We start from the raw sequence: 15,608 nt of genomic DNA, 5'->3' as shown, positions 1-15,608 counted from the left end.
TTGTTCCTATGATAGAATTTCAGTTTTTGTTTCATTTAGAAAGAATGACCAGTAGTTTTTTTAGCAGTAAGAAATGTGCAGTGTGTCAATATGGCTTATGGAGTTGCTTCTGTATTCTGTACTCGAGTTGGTCTCAAAGTTTTGGGTTCTCTATGGTCTGAGGTGGTACTTTCCCAAAAAAGATCATTGGTTTACACAAACCACACAGATGAATCGTGTCTAAACTTCCTTCCACAGTGAACATTTTTCACTTCACCAGTTCCAGGTGCACCGTGTCATACAATGTGATGTCACAACCGAAACATCAAGGAGGTTGCACTGATGGGAGGAAAGTTTATCTTTAAAAAAAAAAAACAGGGTAGAAGCATAGCAATGTTTCATCACTGGAGTACTTTCTCCCTGGTGTTGAAGCTCATGTGTTCAGATTCAACTTCAGTTTGATCATTCTATGGCCCCTAAAAGTTTAGATTTTTTTTTTCAATACCAGATGCTAAAAAATTAAAGTTAACTAGCATCAATGAATACAACTAGCTTTATCAATCCCAAATAAATAATATTTTGTCCCCACTTTGACCTCACAAACTGTGAACTGTGATTATGAACAGTGACATCACCTGATTGTACAGCGACTAAAAAACACCATCAGGATTGTGACATTGTGCGACACTGTCTTGTCAAGTGAGTTTATTGAGTTATTGCTATGATTCATGTAGCATCCTAGCAAGAGTAAGTGTGTTTCCCGACATTTATTAACTAAAATAGCTTTTATGCTGTGAACAAAATGACTTACAAAGCATCAACTTTATGGATGGACTTTATAGATGCATCCATTGTGGTTAGCATCCACAATTTTGTTATCTTTTCTGAAGGCCAAAACTGTTGTGTGTTGGATGTTGGGGATGTGCATTTGCCTCGGGACAAGTGAGGGAAGGACGGAGCAAGAGAATGATAGTTCTCATCTGAAGAACAAGAGCAGGACACAAGCAGCTGCAACTTGTTTTCTGCTTGGGGAAGAAGTTCTGTATATAGACGGATACATTTTCATTGAAATGACCACCCTGACTACTGTGTTCATGTTCATGTTGTAAACACATTTCGCACTTCCTTCTTCATAGAAAAAAACACTCCAAGATAATATCGTAAAATTTAATTCCATGGCATTATTATAACGTATGTGAGCAAACACACTATGAAAATCAAAAAAACAAACGTAAAAAGAACATATCTTACATAACATGAATTTAGCATCAGCAGCGTCACGACCACTTTTGCGATGATGACTGAACAGAGAGGTGTGGAGGCCAAAAACAAGACTGAGGGTACAGCTGAAGCAGACCTGCGCCAGTGTCGTGCGGTACCCCCAGTCCGGTTTTTGCGCCAGAGAGTGGCAGACTGAACCTGGGTCAGATTACGTTTGAAATCGACTGGGAACGGGATGAATCTAGAAAGTGCCGATCAAAAGAGTATTGCACGACGGGCAGATGGAAGCATACCAGCACTCTGCATTTCAATTAATAATCTACCCAGGTGAGAGGGGCCGCCGCCGGGGGGGTTACAGGTTCTGACAGCACTGCAGCTTGCTGCCCCTCTGGCCGTCTGTGGTGGGCGGCACGCTGATGTCCACCACGTTGTTCCCGGGTGATTCATCGTGAGCCGAGCGCTCAGCGATCTGTTTCTGCGATACGATGCGGTAGATTTCTGAAAGACAATGTCAAACAACTCCCTGAGAGCTTTAAAAATATCTTTAAAGTTAAATATTAACCCTTTATATACTGCTGTGTTATTGAGGACCTATAAAAGAGCAGTTGCGTGCTAAATCAAAGAAGGTAAATATTTGATGGGAGCCTTCCTGACTTGCCACTTTCCATGTCTTCAAGTGAAACAAGTGGCTTCCTTTTACAGCATGAAGAGGCTGCTCACATAGTTAAGCTTCATTTAGCAAGAAAAAAATCATATCAGGAGTTGTTCTATTCGGAGGGTCACAACATGAATCTGGTGTCTGCATCTCTAACAATTTCTTCATCATGGTGACAGAGGTTAGCAGTATGTAAACAGCTTTTCATATTCTACAATCTTTGGTTGGTGGTGCTAGTGACGGGCAAATGATTTGAGGAGGCCTGAAGAGACTAATACAAGGGCCACAATAGGGCCCCAAGGTCACACTTTAAAAACACCTTTGTCTCACAAATATTTACGTGAGTGTTCAGCCATGTGTTCATCCATCAGCCTGTAAGACTTTTGAAGGTGACCTCATATAGTCCAACATCCTTCCTAGTATGTGTCAAGCTCGAGGCTCGGGGGCCAGATCGGGCCCCTCCAAGCCATGTTATGTGGCCCGCTGCAGTTACCTTTGAATTCAACTGAACACTAATCTGAAATTAGAAGAAGACACCAGTGTTCAGGTTCGGCCATTTCCTTTTAAGCAGATGTGCCAAGCAAAATGTTAAAATTAGCCTCCAGTAATTCATAATATTTTAAGTAATAACTTTGCGGGGTGCACGCATCTTGATGAAATATGTTTTGAATTGTGGTCCCCTGTGTGACTGCAGCTCACTCTTAGGTATTATTGAGTCATGTTTCTATTTTTGACGGTGAACCCCCAGATATGACTCATAAGGTTAAAAGGAAAGTCTGGATGGTTGCAGAATAATAAAGAACAGCACAACTAAACATAGACAGATAGCAGCAGTAAATGATAAGGAGAAGTGATGGATACCATGATCTAACTCAAAAGACAACTTACTGTGTTGCATCAATTATACTTTGGATAAATAAAAAAAATTATCAGCTTGTTTACTGTTCACAATAGCAAATATGGTGTTGTTTAGAGGGAACATTCCAGGATAAAATATTGTGATCAGTCCTTTATTATGAATAATAACTGACTAAAATGCTACTAATTACATGAATAAGTAGTTTATTTATGATAATATATGATCCCTAATCGAAAGTCTAACGTCATGTTGGGCAGTAAAATTGTTCCAGGAGCAGTTTTGCCTATAACAAAAGCGTTGGTATTGAAAGATTTTTTAAGTGATCCACTCACCTGTGAGGATGTTCTTGAAGGCTTCTTCCACGTTTGTCGAGTCCAAGGCTGAAGTTTCTATGAATGAGAGGTTGTTCTTTTCTGTGCAGGGATAAGAAACGTTGATGTTAATAAGCAAAAAAGATAAACGCCACCTTCATTTATTCTATTTTTTTATCCTGTTTATTTTACATCCCAGCTGCAGGTGTTATGTCATGGATAGTAGAAAGTCAGCGGGGTCAGGTTCCCTGCCATGTTTCAGCAGAAGGGTTATCACGTTTACTATGGAGGTGTCACCTGCGAATGCTCGGGCCTCGTCTGTGGGGACGGCCCGTAGGTGGCGCAAGTCGCTCTTGTTCCCCACAAGCATGATCACAATGTTGTTGTCGGCGTGATCTCTCAGCTCCTTCAGCCAGCGCTCCACATTCTCGTAGGTCAAGTGTTTGGCGATGTCGTAGACTAGCAGAGCCCCGACGGCTCCTCTGTAGTACCTGTGACGGTACGACCACAGTGTTGTAATACATAATAACTCAGTTGCAAAAATGAATTCAAAATCCAATAGAAATTCTTCTTATTATATTTTACCCCCCAAAAAACAATTTTTAAATAAGCTACTTTACATCAACATCTTTTTAACTGATTTCATTTGGAATGATACAATTATTCTACATTATATCATAAAACATAACTCCTTAACTTTTAACTTTTCACTAAGACGTATATACTTTATTAGAGGATTAATATCTAAAAAACGCTTGAGACCAATATTCCCCCCCAAAATAAAAAAAAGTCATGACGAAAATATTGTGAAATAAAGAACATGTATGAAAATAAATATATAAATATATGATAAACATATGACTGAATAGGTCTGTGATTAAAAATGGACCTGCGTCCTTGTAGTGTCCTTTTAAGTTTCAATTTTATATTTATTGATGATATTAAAGCCAAGTTTTTCCACTCACCTTTTACTTTGTTTTAAATATTAACAGAATATATGTGTGATGGTGATGGTTGGGGCACTTTTATTGGCTTTATTTTACTTTTAGTCCCCAAATAGCTAAGACTTTTTTCAGCGTGACATTACTCAAACAGAGCACGACTGCTGCGGTGGTAGAGTTACCTTCCCTCAAGTGTCAAGTGACCCCACTACCAGTGTCAGTCTGAAGGTTTTCGGTGTCACACATGGAGGGGAGGACTCACGCTGAGGTGATGGCTCTGTAGCGCTCCTGTCCTGCAGTATCCCAGATCTGAGCCTTTATCGTCTTGCCGTCCACTTGGATACTGCGCGTGGCGAACTCCACTCCGATGGTGCTCTTGCTCTCCAGGTTGAACTCATTTCGTGTGAACCGAGAGAGCAGGTTGCTCTTCCCTACGCCCGAGTCCCCAATTAACACAACTGTTGAGAGAGAATATGAAGATGAGGACGGTGCATTTATACAGTATATAACTGTTAGTTGTCATTTCCTCCTTCTGGTTTGATAACACTGCAGGATTTATTTTTCCATTTCTATTTTCATAAGAAGTTGATGTTATACTATCATTAGCCATTAACAACAGGAAGGGGATTCTCGAATAGTTGTTGGTTACACACACATTACATTACATTAATTTTTCCCCAGAATTTCAAACAGAATTTCCAGCTAACATAAAAATTAAAAAATCAGTTCAATCTATTTATATATATATTTTTAACGTTGATGTGATACTGTGTGTTTTAATGTAAATAAATGTACAATTTCTTACTTAAAAATCATGAGTTATGCTTGCCTTTACATGCCACTCGGTCACACTTGAACGTTCTGGTTATTACAAAGTTATTACAGCAGATGACATCAAAGCCGGAGCTGAGGTCTCAACCAGGTCAGTTCCTGCTCAATTTCATGTGATTTCCTTGCTCCTTTTGGTGGTTAGCTAGGGTCAGTTCAGCTTAATGTCTCCACACCACGACAGATTCTTTTGTAAACTGAAGGAAATGTCCTACCTAGAATTTCTACTGTCAATTGAGGACATTTTTATGGCAGGAAAACATGAAATGTTATGGAAAACACCTCTTTTTTTTAAATGGACTGCATCTTGTCTGCTACAGTTTTGTGTGTGTATTACCTATCGTGAATACCCTAAACAATGGCTTGTCCTGGATGTAGCGTATCTTGAAAAGCAAAGTGGCAGGAGCACTGGTCTCGATGGATGATTCAATACTGACTAATAAGAAAGTGACTAAGGCAGATGCACTATATAAATCATTCCATTTCTTCTGAATAACTTAGATAAATAGCTCACATTTGACCACAATAGAAAGTGAAACTTGCGAAATACAGTTTAAACTTGACTGTTTTCCCAGCTGTTTATTTGTTTCATAACTGATTTTTGGCTGAGTTCAGTGCCTGCTGCGTCAGTGAAAGTCCCACTGGGAGATTTTACAATGATCCAACAGAACACCGGGACACAAGAACTCCATCAAGGTTGTTGCTCTCACTGGCTGCTCCGTGTCAGCAGAGGTCAACACCTCAACAAAAGCTTCACAGAAGTTGCTGTTCTATTTGTAGTTTCTGGTTCTGCAAACCCTTTGCTAATGTTGCTCTGTCGCTGAAGGTCTGAGTCTTATGATGTCCAGTGTTGGTGAGCCGTGAGTCATCTGAGCAGAATTACTGATTGATTAGCCCGTGCTGGCCTCAGGACTGGTCAGGGAGGCACCCGTGAGCAGCAGAGGTGGAGCCTTTTGTTTTCTTCCTCCCACCACAGAGGAAATAGAGCCGAACTTTGTCCCTTCTGTCTCTGAGCTCGGGCCCTGGCTGCAGGAAGCTGATAACAGACTCCATCATAACCTGAATCGGCAGTTTCAGCCCCTTCCTGTTTCGACCAGGGACGATGAGAGGAGGGAGAGAGAAGGGAGAGAGGGACCCCTCGCCTCCGGCAGATGCACTATTCATCCCACAGAGGAGACTTTGTTAAATCTAAATGGCCTCTTGGCTCCTGCAGGCCCAGGATGTTAATGTGCCACAGGAGGCCATGATCAAAGGAGGTCATTCTGGACCCCACCGGTCCCTAAAGATAAACACAGTCCCGGGTCGGCGTCTGATCCTCTATCAAACCAGGTAGAACCCCCAAAACAGATCCAGGAAATCAGGCCTTCTTTGTGCTCCTGGTGTCAGCTGCTCCACATCCTCAACCGAATCCTGATCAGGCCTCATCAATACTACAACTGACGCGGTGGGGGGGTGAAAATACCAAGAGAAATGTGTGGGGTTGCGGATCGTCCTCAACATCGAGTTGATGAAAGTTTAATACAATAGCCGCACTGATGGGTGTTGCATCCTTTACCTACGAAAATAGCTGCGGGCGCCGCAACTACACAATAACCGGCTTCGGATGGAAAAACAACTCCATAAATCCGGACCCATCCCCACAGAAACAGCTGAGTTTCCACGATAGAGCAGCGGAAATGAGACAATAACAAATTACAGGCGGCGAAAGGCGGAATGCAGTCATCGTTTTTTCCCTTTACCTTTGAACAAGAAATCGTATTCATCGTCTCGGTTCCCCATTCTAGACGAGGCCGCTCCCGCGCAGGACTCCGCGACAGCGTGTGTGGAGATCACAGGTGGATATAACCGCTATATGTCACACAAATAGGGTTTAGATGGTGGCGAGAGTCTGCGCCAGTGTCGGCTGACAGGGCGAGCTGTCTGCAGAGAGAGGGAGGAGGGAGGAGCCCCTGCGCCTCGCATAGCTGCCGCGAGGGGGCGCGCTGTGTTGTGACATGCCAGCAGACGGAGACGGACTTGTGAATGGAAACAAAACCAGGTCACAAATGACCTCACTAAAACACGGAGAAATACGCGTTATATTTTATCAATCCCCCCCCCCCCCCCGCGACGCTTTTCAGTGGTAGAGTCACCGCCACAGATGCTCTCGGTCTCTGACGTCACTATCTCTTTCACTTTTCTTTTATTCTCAATGTCAATTTCAGCTGTATCAGTTGCATGTTTGAATCGTTAAATGTCACGGCTATGATATTGCATTTATCAAGCTGCAAACAATTGTTGAGAATAATGCTCATTCTGCTATGCTGCAGTGGTCAGTACCAACCAAAGGAAGACCAATGATGTGCCACTGACATCTATTTCAGCTTAGGAACCGGTCGTCTTGCTATATCATTATAAAAACAGCAAAACACTTCAGATCCTTAGATCACATCCTCAACTCTATGTCACTCTTCATTTGGGGTTGAATTGGAATGAATGTTTCGATGCGCCTTGTCAACATTTACAACTGTCATATGCAACACGTAACAAGCGCCAAGCATGTGTTTCAGTTCAGAATTACATGAAATAATTTAATAACTTTGTAATTTGAACTGGCCTTGAAAGTCTGATCCAAGGTGAAATATCCTTTGTAGACTTTTTGGAAGAGCATTGGACATTTGGAAATTCAATATGCATCAAATAGTTTGCATCTTATTTGACCACCTGTACACGATAAGGAAGAAGAAGGTGATGGGTTGCAGCCTGCCACCTCTTCAGGACCTGTATGTCTCCAGGGCCCAGAGACCTGCAGGTCGGATCAGAGCCGACCCTTCTGACCCTGGACATGTACTGTTTGTTCCTCTTCCCTCTGGCAGGAGACTGTTACATTTGTGATCAGCCTTTCTTATTTTATTTTATTTATTAACAGCACTATATTTCGGGGCACTTTCCTAGTTGGTGAACCCCCACTGACCATGGCAATACATTCTATTCTGATTCTGATTCTGCAACACCGGTTATGTGCTGAACCACGCTGGACGTCTCCTTTAAAGCGGTGACTCCGCCCACTGCCTGCACACTTGCATACTATTGGCGGAGAAACGGTCAGCTGGGGCTGCGGGGACGCACGTGCATCGCAGTGCGTGCATTCCAAGATCAAGATGGCAGCGTCCGTGTGTCGCTGTTACGAGGTTAGTCATTCATAGCACTATACTCGTATAGTCCTCCTTAAAGCTTTGCTCTTTCAGTTCGTTTGGCAGTTGATATGGTTCATTTCTTACCGATGCGGTGGGCCGCAGGCCTTGTCTTTGTATTGGATACCACCATGAGATGAACTGGGATGATGCAAGTCTTATCTCTGACCTTATTGGAGATTAAACCAAAGTATACGTTTATATTTACTCTGCTGACTATATATGTCGAAATGGGGATTCATTCTTGATCGGGAAGGTGACTTGGCACCTGAAGGTTTAATTTACCATCCAATATAATTTATTTTAAGACATAAAAAGCCATATTGAGTGTTTTTTTTGTAGCCATACATTGGGATATACAGCAATGTTTACAATCGTGAACTAGCCAGAATGACCCAGGATGTACAGTGTTAATATGAGATGATGCCATTCCATGGTTCAGGTTTGCTCTATTGTTAAACAGTGTTGTGTATGAACTGACACATCTTTTCAATCGAGTTGTACATTGTTTTATGTTATTGTTGAATGGCTACAGTGCAGAAGTGAACAATGCTGAATCACTGAAACAGAGACATTCCTGTACTCTCTTGTTTCTTCCTTACAGCTGGTTGGCAAACGTGCCCTGACTCTGTACCCCTGGTGCTTGGCACCCCCTGTGTGGCAGGGAGATGCCTACAGAATACACAGGACTGCTGCTGCTTCAGTGCAGGTACAAGAAGGAATCTCTTCCTTTCATTACATCACATTCAATGGACCCTTTTATCAAAAAATGCATTGAGCGCTGAGGTGCTTGCCCAACGGCGCCAGACTGATAAGTTGACTGGGATTCAAACTCAATCTTCTTGGTCATTGTTGGCTCAAAAAATATCAAATTTAAGTTGAGAACTGCATATTAAGAAGATGTATTCATATGTTTAAACATATTTTGGAGTTGAGTTATGTACAACAGGCAAAACGACTACAATTGTCTTTTTTTTCCTTCAGTCATAAGTATTTCAATTTGTAATAAGCTCTCTGTTCCTGCTTTTTTTCTGGTCTGGTCTGTTTCTTTAAAAGTTTCCTGTTTCTCCAGGTGCGATACATGTCGAACCGTAAAGGTTTCCTGGGCGAGTTTGTGGATAACCTCCGTCAAGAGTTTAATAAGAACCAAGAGATGAAGGATAACATCAAGAAATTCCGAGAAGAGGCCAAAAGGCTGGAGGAGTCTGACGCCCTCCAACAGGCGCGCCGGAAATTTGTAAGCCTCTATCTGAACAGTTTAACAAACCTATTGTTCATAATTCTCTCTGGAACTACAGTACTGAGCAGGAACCATCCAATGGTGACTGTTTTAAGACGGGATTTAAGCCACCGTTGTGACTGCTAATCCATGTTATTAGTCGCAATTAAATTCGATTTTTTTCCCCCCTTCGATTAGAAAAATATTGAAGCGGAGACGGTAAAGACGTCTGAGGTGTTAAAGAAGACCTTTGGATCCCTGTCAGAAACGGTCAAAGAGGTGAGACACAACTTTCTTAAAACACTTGAAATTTCATTGACTTAATGTGTGTGCTTGGTTTTTAACAGAGTCTTGAGGAGGTGAGTCGCACGGATATCGGGAAGAAGATCAAGGAGGGCGTTGAAGAGGCGGCGAGGACGGCCAGGAGCTCTGCTGAGACCGTGTCCAAAGGAGGAGAAAAACTGGGGAAAACAAATGCGTTCAGAACCATCTCTCAGGTGAAAGTTCAGCGCTGTGGTCGTCTGGCAAACTTGTAATGTAATTTAATCTGTCAATTTTTTTTTTTTTGGCTCAGAGTGTGGAAAGCATGAAGAAGGAGATCGAGGTAGATGATGCTGGTCCTTATAGGGCACCACCACAGCTCAGGAAGAGGAGTGACTTCTCCTCTAAAGGAGCTGAGAGTGACGGTCGTGTGTTTGAAGCAAATGAGTGAGTACAGCTCATCTGTTTCACTGTAAAATCTGAGATTCTAATTCCAAGTTTGTCTTCAATTCGACCTCAGAGAGGCGATGGGTGTTGTTCTCCACAAGGATTCAAGGTGGTTCCAGCAGTGGAAGGACTTCAAGGACAATAACCAGGTTTTCAACAGTAAGAAAACTCTATACTCATTCATTACTGTTGATATATGATATATATAATCGAATGTATTCAAATTTTGTGATTTAAATGAGTCCACCTATATTATCAATATTGAAGATTGGAATGGCATATTTTAATCTGAAAACATCTGCTAACAATGTCAATGTGAATTGAATCTGGAAAAAAAACCGACTGTGGTTGTAGCGCTATTTCAGTGCAGCAGGCGGCGCCAGAAACAAACAAGCGTCCATTCCCCAGTTTTTCTCAAATGTTGCTCGTGATGATGTCTTAAATCTCATTCCTGATATTGCCATATTTATATGTAACCTATTAACTTTTCAGGAATTTTTGAGATGAAGATGAAGTATGACGAAAGCGACAACGTCCTCATCAGAGCAACCAGAGCTGTGACTGACCGAGTGACTGACCTCTTAGGTAAAGGTCATGTCATGTATTTGGGATTTGTCATACATTTTCTCACTGATGTTGCATCAAAAAGCAGGAAAAGCATTTCCAATAACACGCTTAAGTTTGGTTACGTATTGGTGTTTGTCTTACAGGCGGTCTTTTTTCAAAAACTGAAATGTCCGAAGTGCTGACGGAGATTCTGAAAGTAGATCCAAAGTTTGACAAAGATTTGTTCCTCAAACAGTGTGAGAAGGACATTATCCCAAACATTCTGGAGGTGAGCCTCATGACTGCGCTACCATGAGATTTTCTCTGTATTCTGAGGTCCTGGGATGAGGCTTGCAGCTTTACCCCTGGAGGTTTTGTAGTAGACATAAAACATGGACATAAAAACACTGGTGGAATTAAAAATAACCACCTTCCAAACTAGCATCTGGCAAGAAAAAATATTGATCAAATGAAAGAAATGCGCTTTCAAGCACACAAAAATATATATATTTAAATATATTTTAAAAATTGCGCGTTAAGTAAAGACCATCGGACTATATTTGAAAATAACAACTGTAGATTGTTTTTCAAGAGGATAAAATAAGAATGTTGCTGTACTGTAATAGCAAAATAATGAGGAGAAATATATATATAGATATATATAAATAAAATAAAGGGCTGGGAGTCTATAGCGCTACACATCAATAACACAATATAGCTGGAGTTTCTGAGACCGAAGGGTTTGGGTGAAGCTTGGGTTCAACATTTAAACCTGAAATATGAAAGCACTAGTGCAGAAGTTTACCTTACAAATAAACTTTCCTGCCATGCACAGGAAGCGGTGCGTTGTGTCAGCGCAGCATGCTGACCCCAGCACTTACAAGACCTACTGGGATGTTTGAAGGCGGGAGTCAGATAGGGTTGCGCAACATCGGCATCAAGCCGTCAGGAAAAAGATTTGTTCCCAACACTTGGTGAAAGAAGCGCTGTATCTGTTGCTAAACAAGCGCTGATGTTGCACTTTCACGGTGATGTCAACAAACTACAATGTAGAAGGTAATTGGCTTCTTCATTGGTGAAGTGTCGGGATCAGCTGTGTAACAGTGTCTCTGGCTCTGCAGGCCATTATGCGGGGAGAGCTGGACGTGTTGAAGGACTGGTGCTATGAAGCTGTGAGTGACATTTCCTCTTGTGTCAGTGATGGTCTGGTAATGTCACTGCATATATCTGCCATATTTAGCCACCAGTCACCAAGTGTTAGCAAGTGTTGTGTGTGTGTTCCAGACCTACAGCCAGCTGGCTCACCCCATCCAGCAAGCGCGGTCTTTTGGGCTCCGCCTCCAATCCAAAATCCTGGACATCGACAACATTGATGTAAGATGAACCCATGACCTCCTCTATCGTGTCCCCATATTTGACTCCTTATCCTCCCAGTTGGCGATGGGGAAGATGATGGACCAGGGCCCCGTGCTCATCATCACCTTCCAAGCTCAGGTGGTCATGGTGATCCGCAGCCCCAAAGGAGAAGTGGTGGAGGGCGATCCGGTCGGTTTTTAACGTTCTCTTTATGGGTCTAACCTGATGACCCAGCTGAGCTTCCTGACTCTGTCCTGACAGGAGAAAGTGCTGCGGATGATGTACGTCTGGGCCTTGTGTCGGGACCAGGAAGAGCTCAACCCCAGCGCTGCCTGGAGACTTTTGGATATCTCTGCTTCTAGTACTGAGCAGGTTCTCTAGGAGCAGAAGGACGGAACCACTGCTGAGATGTGTTCATGTATAAATGTAAATACATGATGTAAATTATTCACAAGATTATATGCATTCCCACAGGTGATACTAATGAGAGTGTGTGGAACATTCTGGACCAGATATAAACATAAACATGAGCTATGTTCTTATAATATGATGACCAGTTTAACAGCCTGAAGAAGTGAAGAAACACAGAAGGCTGATGAGAAGGTGGAACATAACAGTGCTTGTATTAAAAGTATGACTTTTTGCTGACTGTCTTAAGAAAAAACAATGTAAAGCTGCTCTTTACACTTGAAGAAAAGCATGTTTTTTTTATGTGGTCAATTACTGCCTGTTTTTAATGTTTTATCATGTAACCACGTTCTTTATTTAAGTACCATTTGTCTTGTCTTTTATTAAAATCTTTCACTGTTGAGTGTCGGACAGTATTCACTGGTGCTACAGAGCGATAAACCTGAGGTTAGCTCCATTTTCTGACCTTTTTTTTGTCAACGTCAGTTGTCGGTGAGGACTCCTGCACTTTTGTGGACGTCTGATGTGGTGTGTGAAGTTTGTGTTTTAGAGATGCACTGAGTGGATTCTCACTGTATTTTCAGGGTTGTGGCATCTTTCCATTGGCATCTTCCAAATTGCATCTTAAATGGAAACAAATGCAACTTAAAACAATCCAGTTTGGGGGTGTCATTCTGTTTTGCATTTAACTTTGATCTCCATCAGGTCATCAGAAGTGCAGTGCTAGAATTCCAATCAGAGTCAGCCAGAGTCAGCACCTTTGTCTGCACTGTGAGTGTGTGTGTGTGGCTGTTAAACTGGCAGTGTGTGAATCCATTGTTTTCTCATTCCAGAGCTGACATGACTTGATAGATGCTCATGGATCAGACCGCTGACACGCCTTGATAAACCTATGGATTTAGTAGTATGTGGACGATAGATCAGGCTTTAAATAACTAACGTAGACCCCCGCCACACACACACACACCTCCTCTCCACCCTTACACACAGAGGTCGTATACTGGGGTCCTGCTGTGATGAACGACTGAACAAACCTGTCCTCACGACTTCACTGGCTTTCCATTGGTCCAATGAACGCTAAGTTGCATTTGTTTAACTGGCCTTTGCCTCCAGAAAAGACACAATAATGCATGTTAAATTCTGCCCAAGTTCCCTTGAGCAATAAGAGCTTTTACTGAACCACACAACAACGTAGACGGAGAAAAGGGCTGAGTGGGGCTCGCGCATTCTTTTCGCAAGACAATAAACCTGCACTTAAGACTTTATATAAAGCCGTTCAGTGACATTAGGCCACAATTATATAATCACTTCTTATGCAAGAAGTAGACTGCTTTTCCGGATCCTTTTGCAGGTTTCCTGAACACTTTATTATTGTGTAAATAAAGGTCTTTATATTGACTTTAATATTGATGCAGTAGAGTTAGCTTTTTACAAAACCTTGAGAGGTTTACCGACCAATGGAGCAGTAAAATAGAGCTTAAACATTTTTGAATAATATCAAACCTTGGATATCCTAAATATATAAAAGGAATAATGCAGTTTAAATTAAACAAATTAAGTACATTAAAAGAACCTTGACTTCATTACATAGGTAAATTGAATGCATTTGATTTTTTTCCCCCACTGGTCATAAGGAAATTAATGCATGAAAAGTGGCTCTGTTGGAGAAATAGAAACTCCTGTCTGACATCACTCAACTCTATGTGAGTTGACTGACTCAGCATTTATTTCTGTCATGCAGATTAAATAAATAAAAACTATGAAAAGGCACCTCTGCCAAGCCACTGGTTTTCACCCAGACTGTGTGACTTAGATACAGTTGCATCGCCCTACATGTGTTGCATCTAGATCATTCGTCTTAAATATATTCCATGTGCAATGTTCTCAATCAGACAGTAGGTGGCGGTAAGGAGTTCTGTCAACAACATGAACACGAAAGCTGGTTTAATTGAGTGATTTGATCTAATATCATGATGTATATAGTCAGGATTTCATGCTTGTGCTTCCGTTTTAATGGGAGTTGGTCATGTGACCGTAAGTAATAGAAATGAATGGGGAGTGTTCGACCTGTGGATCAGCCTCAAAATCAAATTATTTGTCGTAAAAATCCTTAGGTTTTTGCGCTACATTGCACACAAACAGACAAACTGATACTATATCCAGTCACGTGACTTCTCAGGTCTGACTTCTTTGCAAAAATATTTTTTGTCAATTTGTTTTTTTTAATATGTTGAGTATTTCTTGTGCTTTAGGTCATCGCTTGGTTTCATATGACCTGTGAAAAACAATCCCAGCATGTCAGCTCTCACCTGCAGCCACATGACCCAGATGCCCTGCTGCGGTGACCTACTCCGGCTCCCTGAACCACAGCTTGACCTACTGCCTTCACCTGTGACAGTCGTGATAAATGTTGAATTTCTTAACCGCACCACCAGGGGTCTTCTTTTCTTTAACTAGGCACCGTGGTTTACCGCAGGTGTTCAGGGTGATTCACTTATAAAACCCAATCACATCTACTCATCATTATAGTTCCAGTCAATTACTTCTCACAGTAGGTTCCGGATACACGCGGCAGTTCACCTAGTTTTCACTCAACATGTGGAACATCATGTGGTGTAGATAAGGAGAACTGTGACGTAAATGTAGGTGGAATATTTTGGGTTCAAAATAAAAAACACAAAGGTATATTTTGCTTTTGTTTCTTCATAGTTGAAAGCTTTCTCAGAGCCACACGGTCTCTCACTTTCCTTCCTATAGATTCTCTCCACTCAAACCTGAGTACACAAAGCCATCCTATAACATCTTTACCATGATTCCTTTACTTTAAATCTGCATTTGTGTGAAGAGTGGTCGTGGTCGAGCCTGACCTTTTGGCCGTGGGTTCCCCCGAGCATCTCTGCTCTGCGTCCTAACTTATGAAGGTATTATGGCCAAGGACAAAGAGCCGGCCGCGCTTTGACATGAGCAAAGATGCTCGCCACAATAGTCTCTTACATAATGAAAAGAAAACAACGCACAATGCTCTCGGCGCTTCCCACAAATGAAAGGATTACATGTGCAGATGGTCATGAGTGGGCAGGCAAGATGGGAGGTGGGGCGGATCCCTTCAACTCTGAGGACTTAAAGCTCCTGACACACCAGAAGAGGTGAAGGACCTCGGTGACATGAGGCGGAGAGATTATGGCTGAGGGAGCTGGGAGCTGTCTGTGGTGCTGAACCTCATATCGTCAACATCGGCTTCACCTGTGAGTTTTCTTGCCTGTTATTATGAGACAGTGATGCACGAGGCAAAAGAGGAAGATAGGCTCATGTGTTGCTAACTACAAGCATGTTTTAAAACTCACATCAGCAGCTAAAGATACGGAAAGTAAAGAGGCTTAAGACCCACTATATTATGGCGACTT

The 15,608-nt window shown here is 42.1% G+C and overlaps 3 protein-coding genes across 3 annotated transcripts in view; 2 read left to right on the top strand and 1 right to left on the bottom strand.

Annotated features, from left to right (window-relative positions):
* Positions 1-1,138: 1,138 nt before the first annotated feature.
* On the bottom strand, positions 1,139-6,720 carry LOC128769882 (ras-related protein Rab-11B-like). The gene is made up of 5 exons (XM_053883936.1): positions 6,534-6,720; positions 4,229-4,424; positions 3,323-3,516; positions 3,047-3,127; positions 1,139-1,698 (listed from the first exon to the last, which is right to left on the bottom strand). The coding sequence occupies exons 1-5, from the start codon at positions 6,571-6,573 to the stop codon at positions 1,553-1,555; spliced, it is 657 nt and encodes a 218-aa protein (XP_053739911.1). The 5' UTR covers positions 6,574-6,720; the 3' UTR covers positions 1,139-1,552.
* Positions 6,721-7,901: 1,181 nt separating this feature from the next.
* LOC128769662 (mitochondrial import inner membrane translocase subunit TIM44-like) lies at positions 7,902-12,625 on the top strand. The gene is made up of 13 exons (XM_053883569.1): positions 7,902-7,964; positions 8,572-8,676; positions 9,040-9,204; positions 9,385-9,465; positions 9,534-9,683; positions 9,761-9,894; positions 9,968-10,053; positions 10,387-10,479; positions 10,605-10,729; positions 11,562-11,612; positions 11,725-11,814; positions 11,875-11,985; positions 12,058-12,625. Exons 1-13 carry the CDS (start codon positions 7,935-7,937, stop codon positions 12,175-12,177), a joined length of 1,341 nt encoding a protein of 446 aa, XP_053739544.1. The 5' UTR covers positions 7,902-7,934; the 3' UTR covers positions 12,178-12,625.
* A 2,697-nt stretch (positions 12,626-15,322) lies between these two features.
* Positions 15,323-15,608, top strand: part of LOC128769671 (cortexin-1-like) — a 4,837-nt gene continuing 4,551 nt past the window's right edge. The window contains exon 1 of the mRNA XM_053883588.1: positions 15,323-15,449. The gene's annotated coding sequence lies outside the window, so the exon portion shown is untranslated. The remainder of the gene's footprint in view (positions 15,450-15,608) is intronic.

This window comes from Synchiropus splendidus, chromosome 13 (assembly GCF_027744825.2).
Source record: "Synchiropus splendidus isolate RoL2022-P1 chromosome 13, RoL_Sspl_1.0, whole genome shotgun sequence".
In the NCBI taxonomy this organism is placed as follows: domain Eukaryota; kingdom Metazoa; phylum Chordata; class Actinopteri; order Syngnathiformes; family Callionymidae; genus Synchiropus; species Synchiropus splendidus.
Note: the sequence above shows the minus strand (reverse complement) of the source record. Positions and strands in the feature narration are given on the sequence as shown.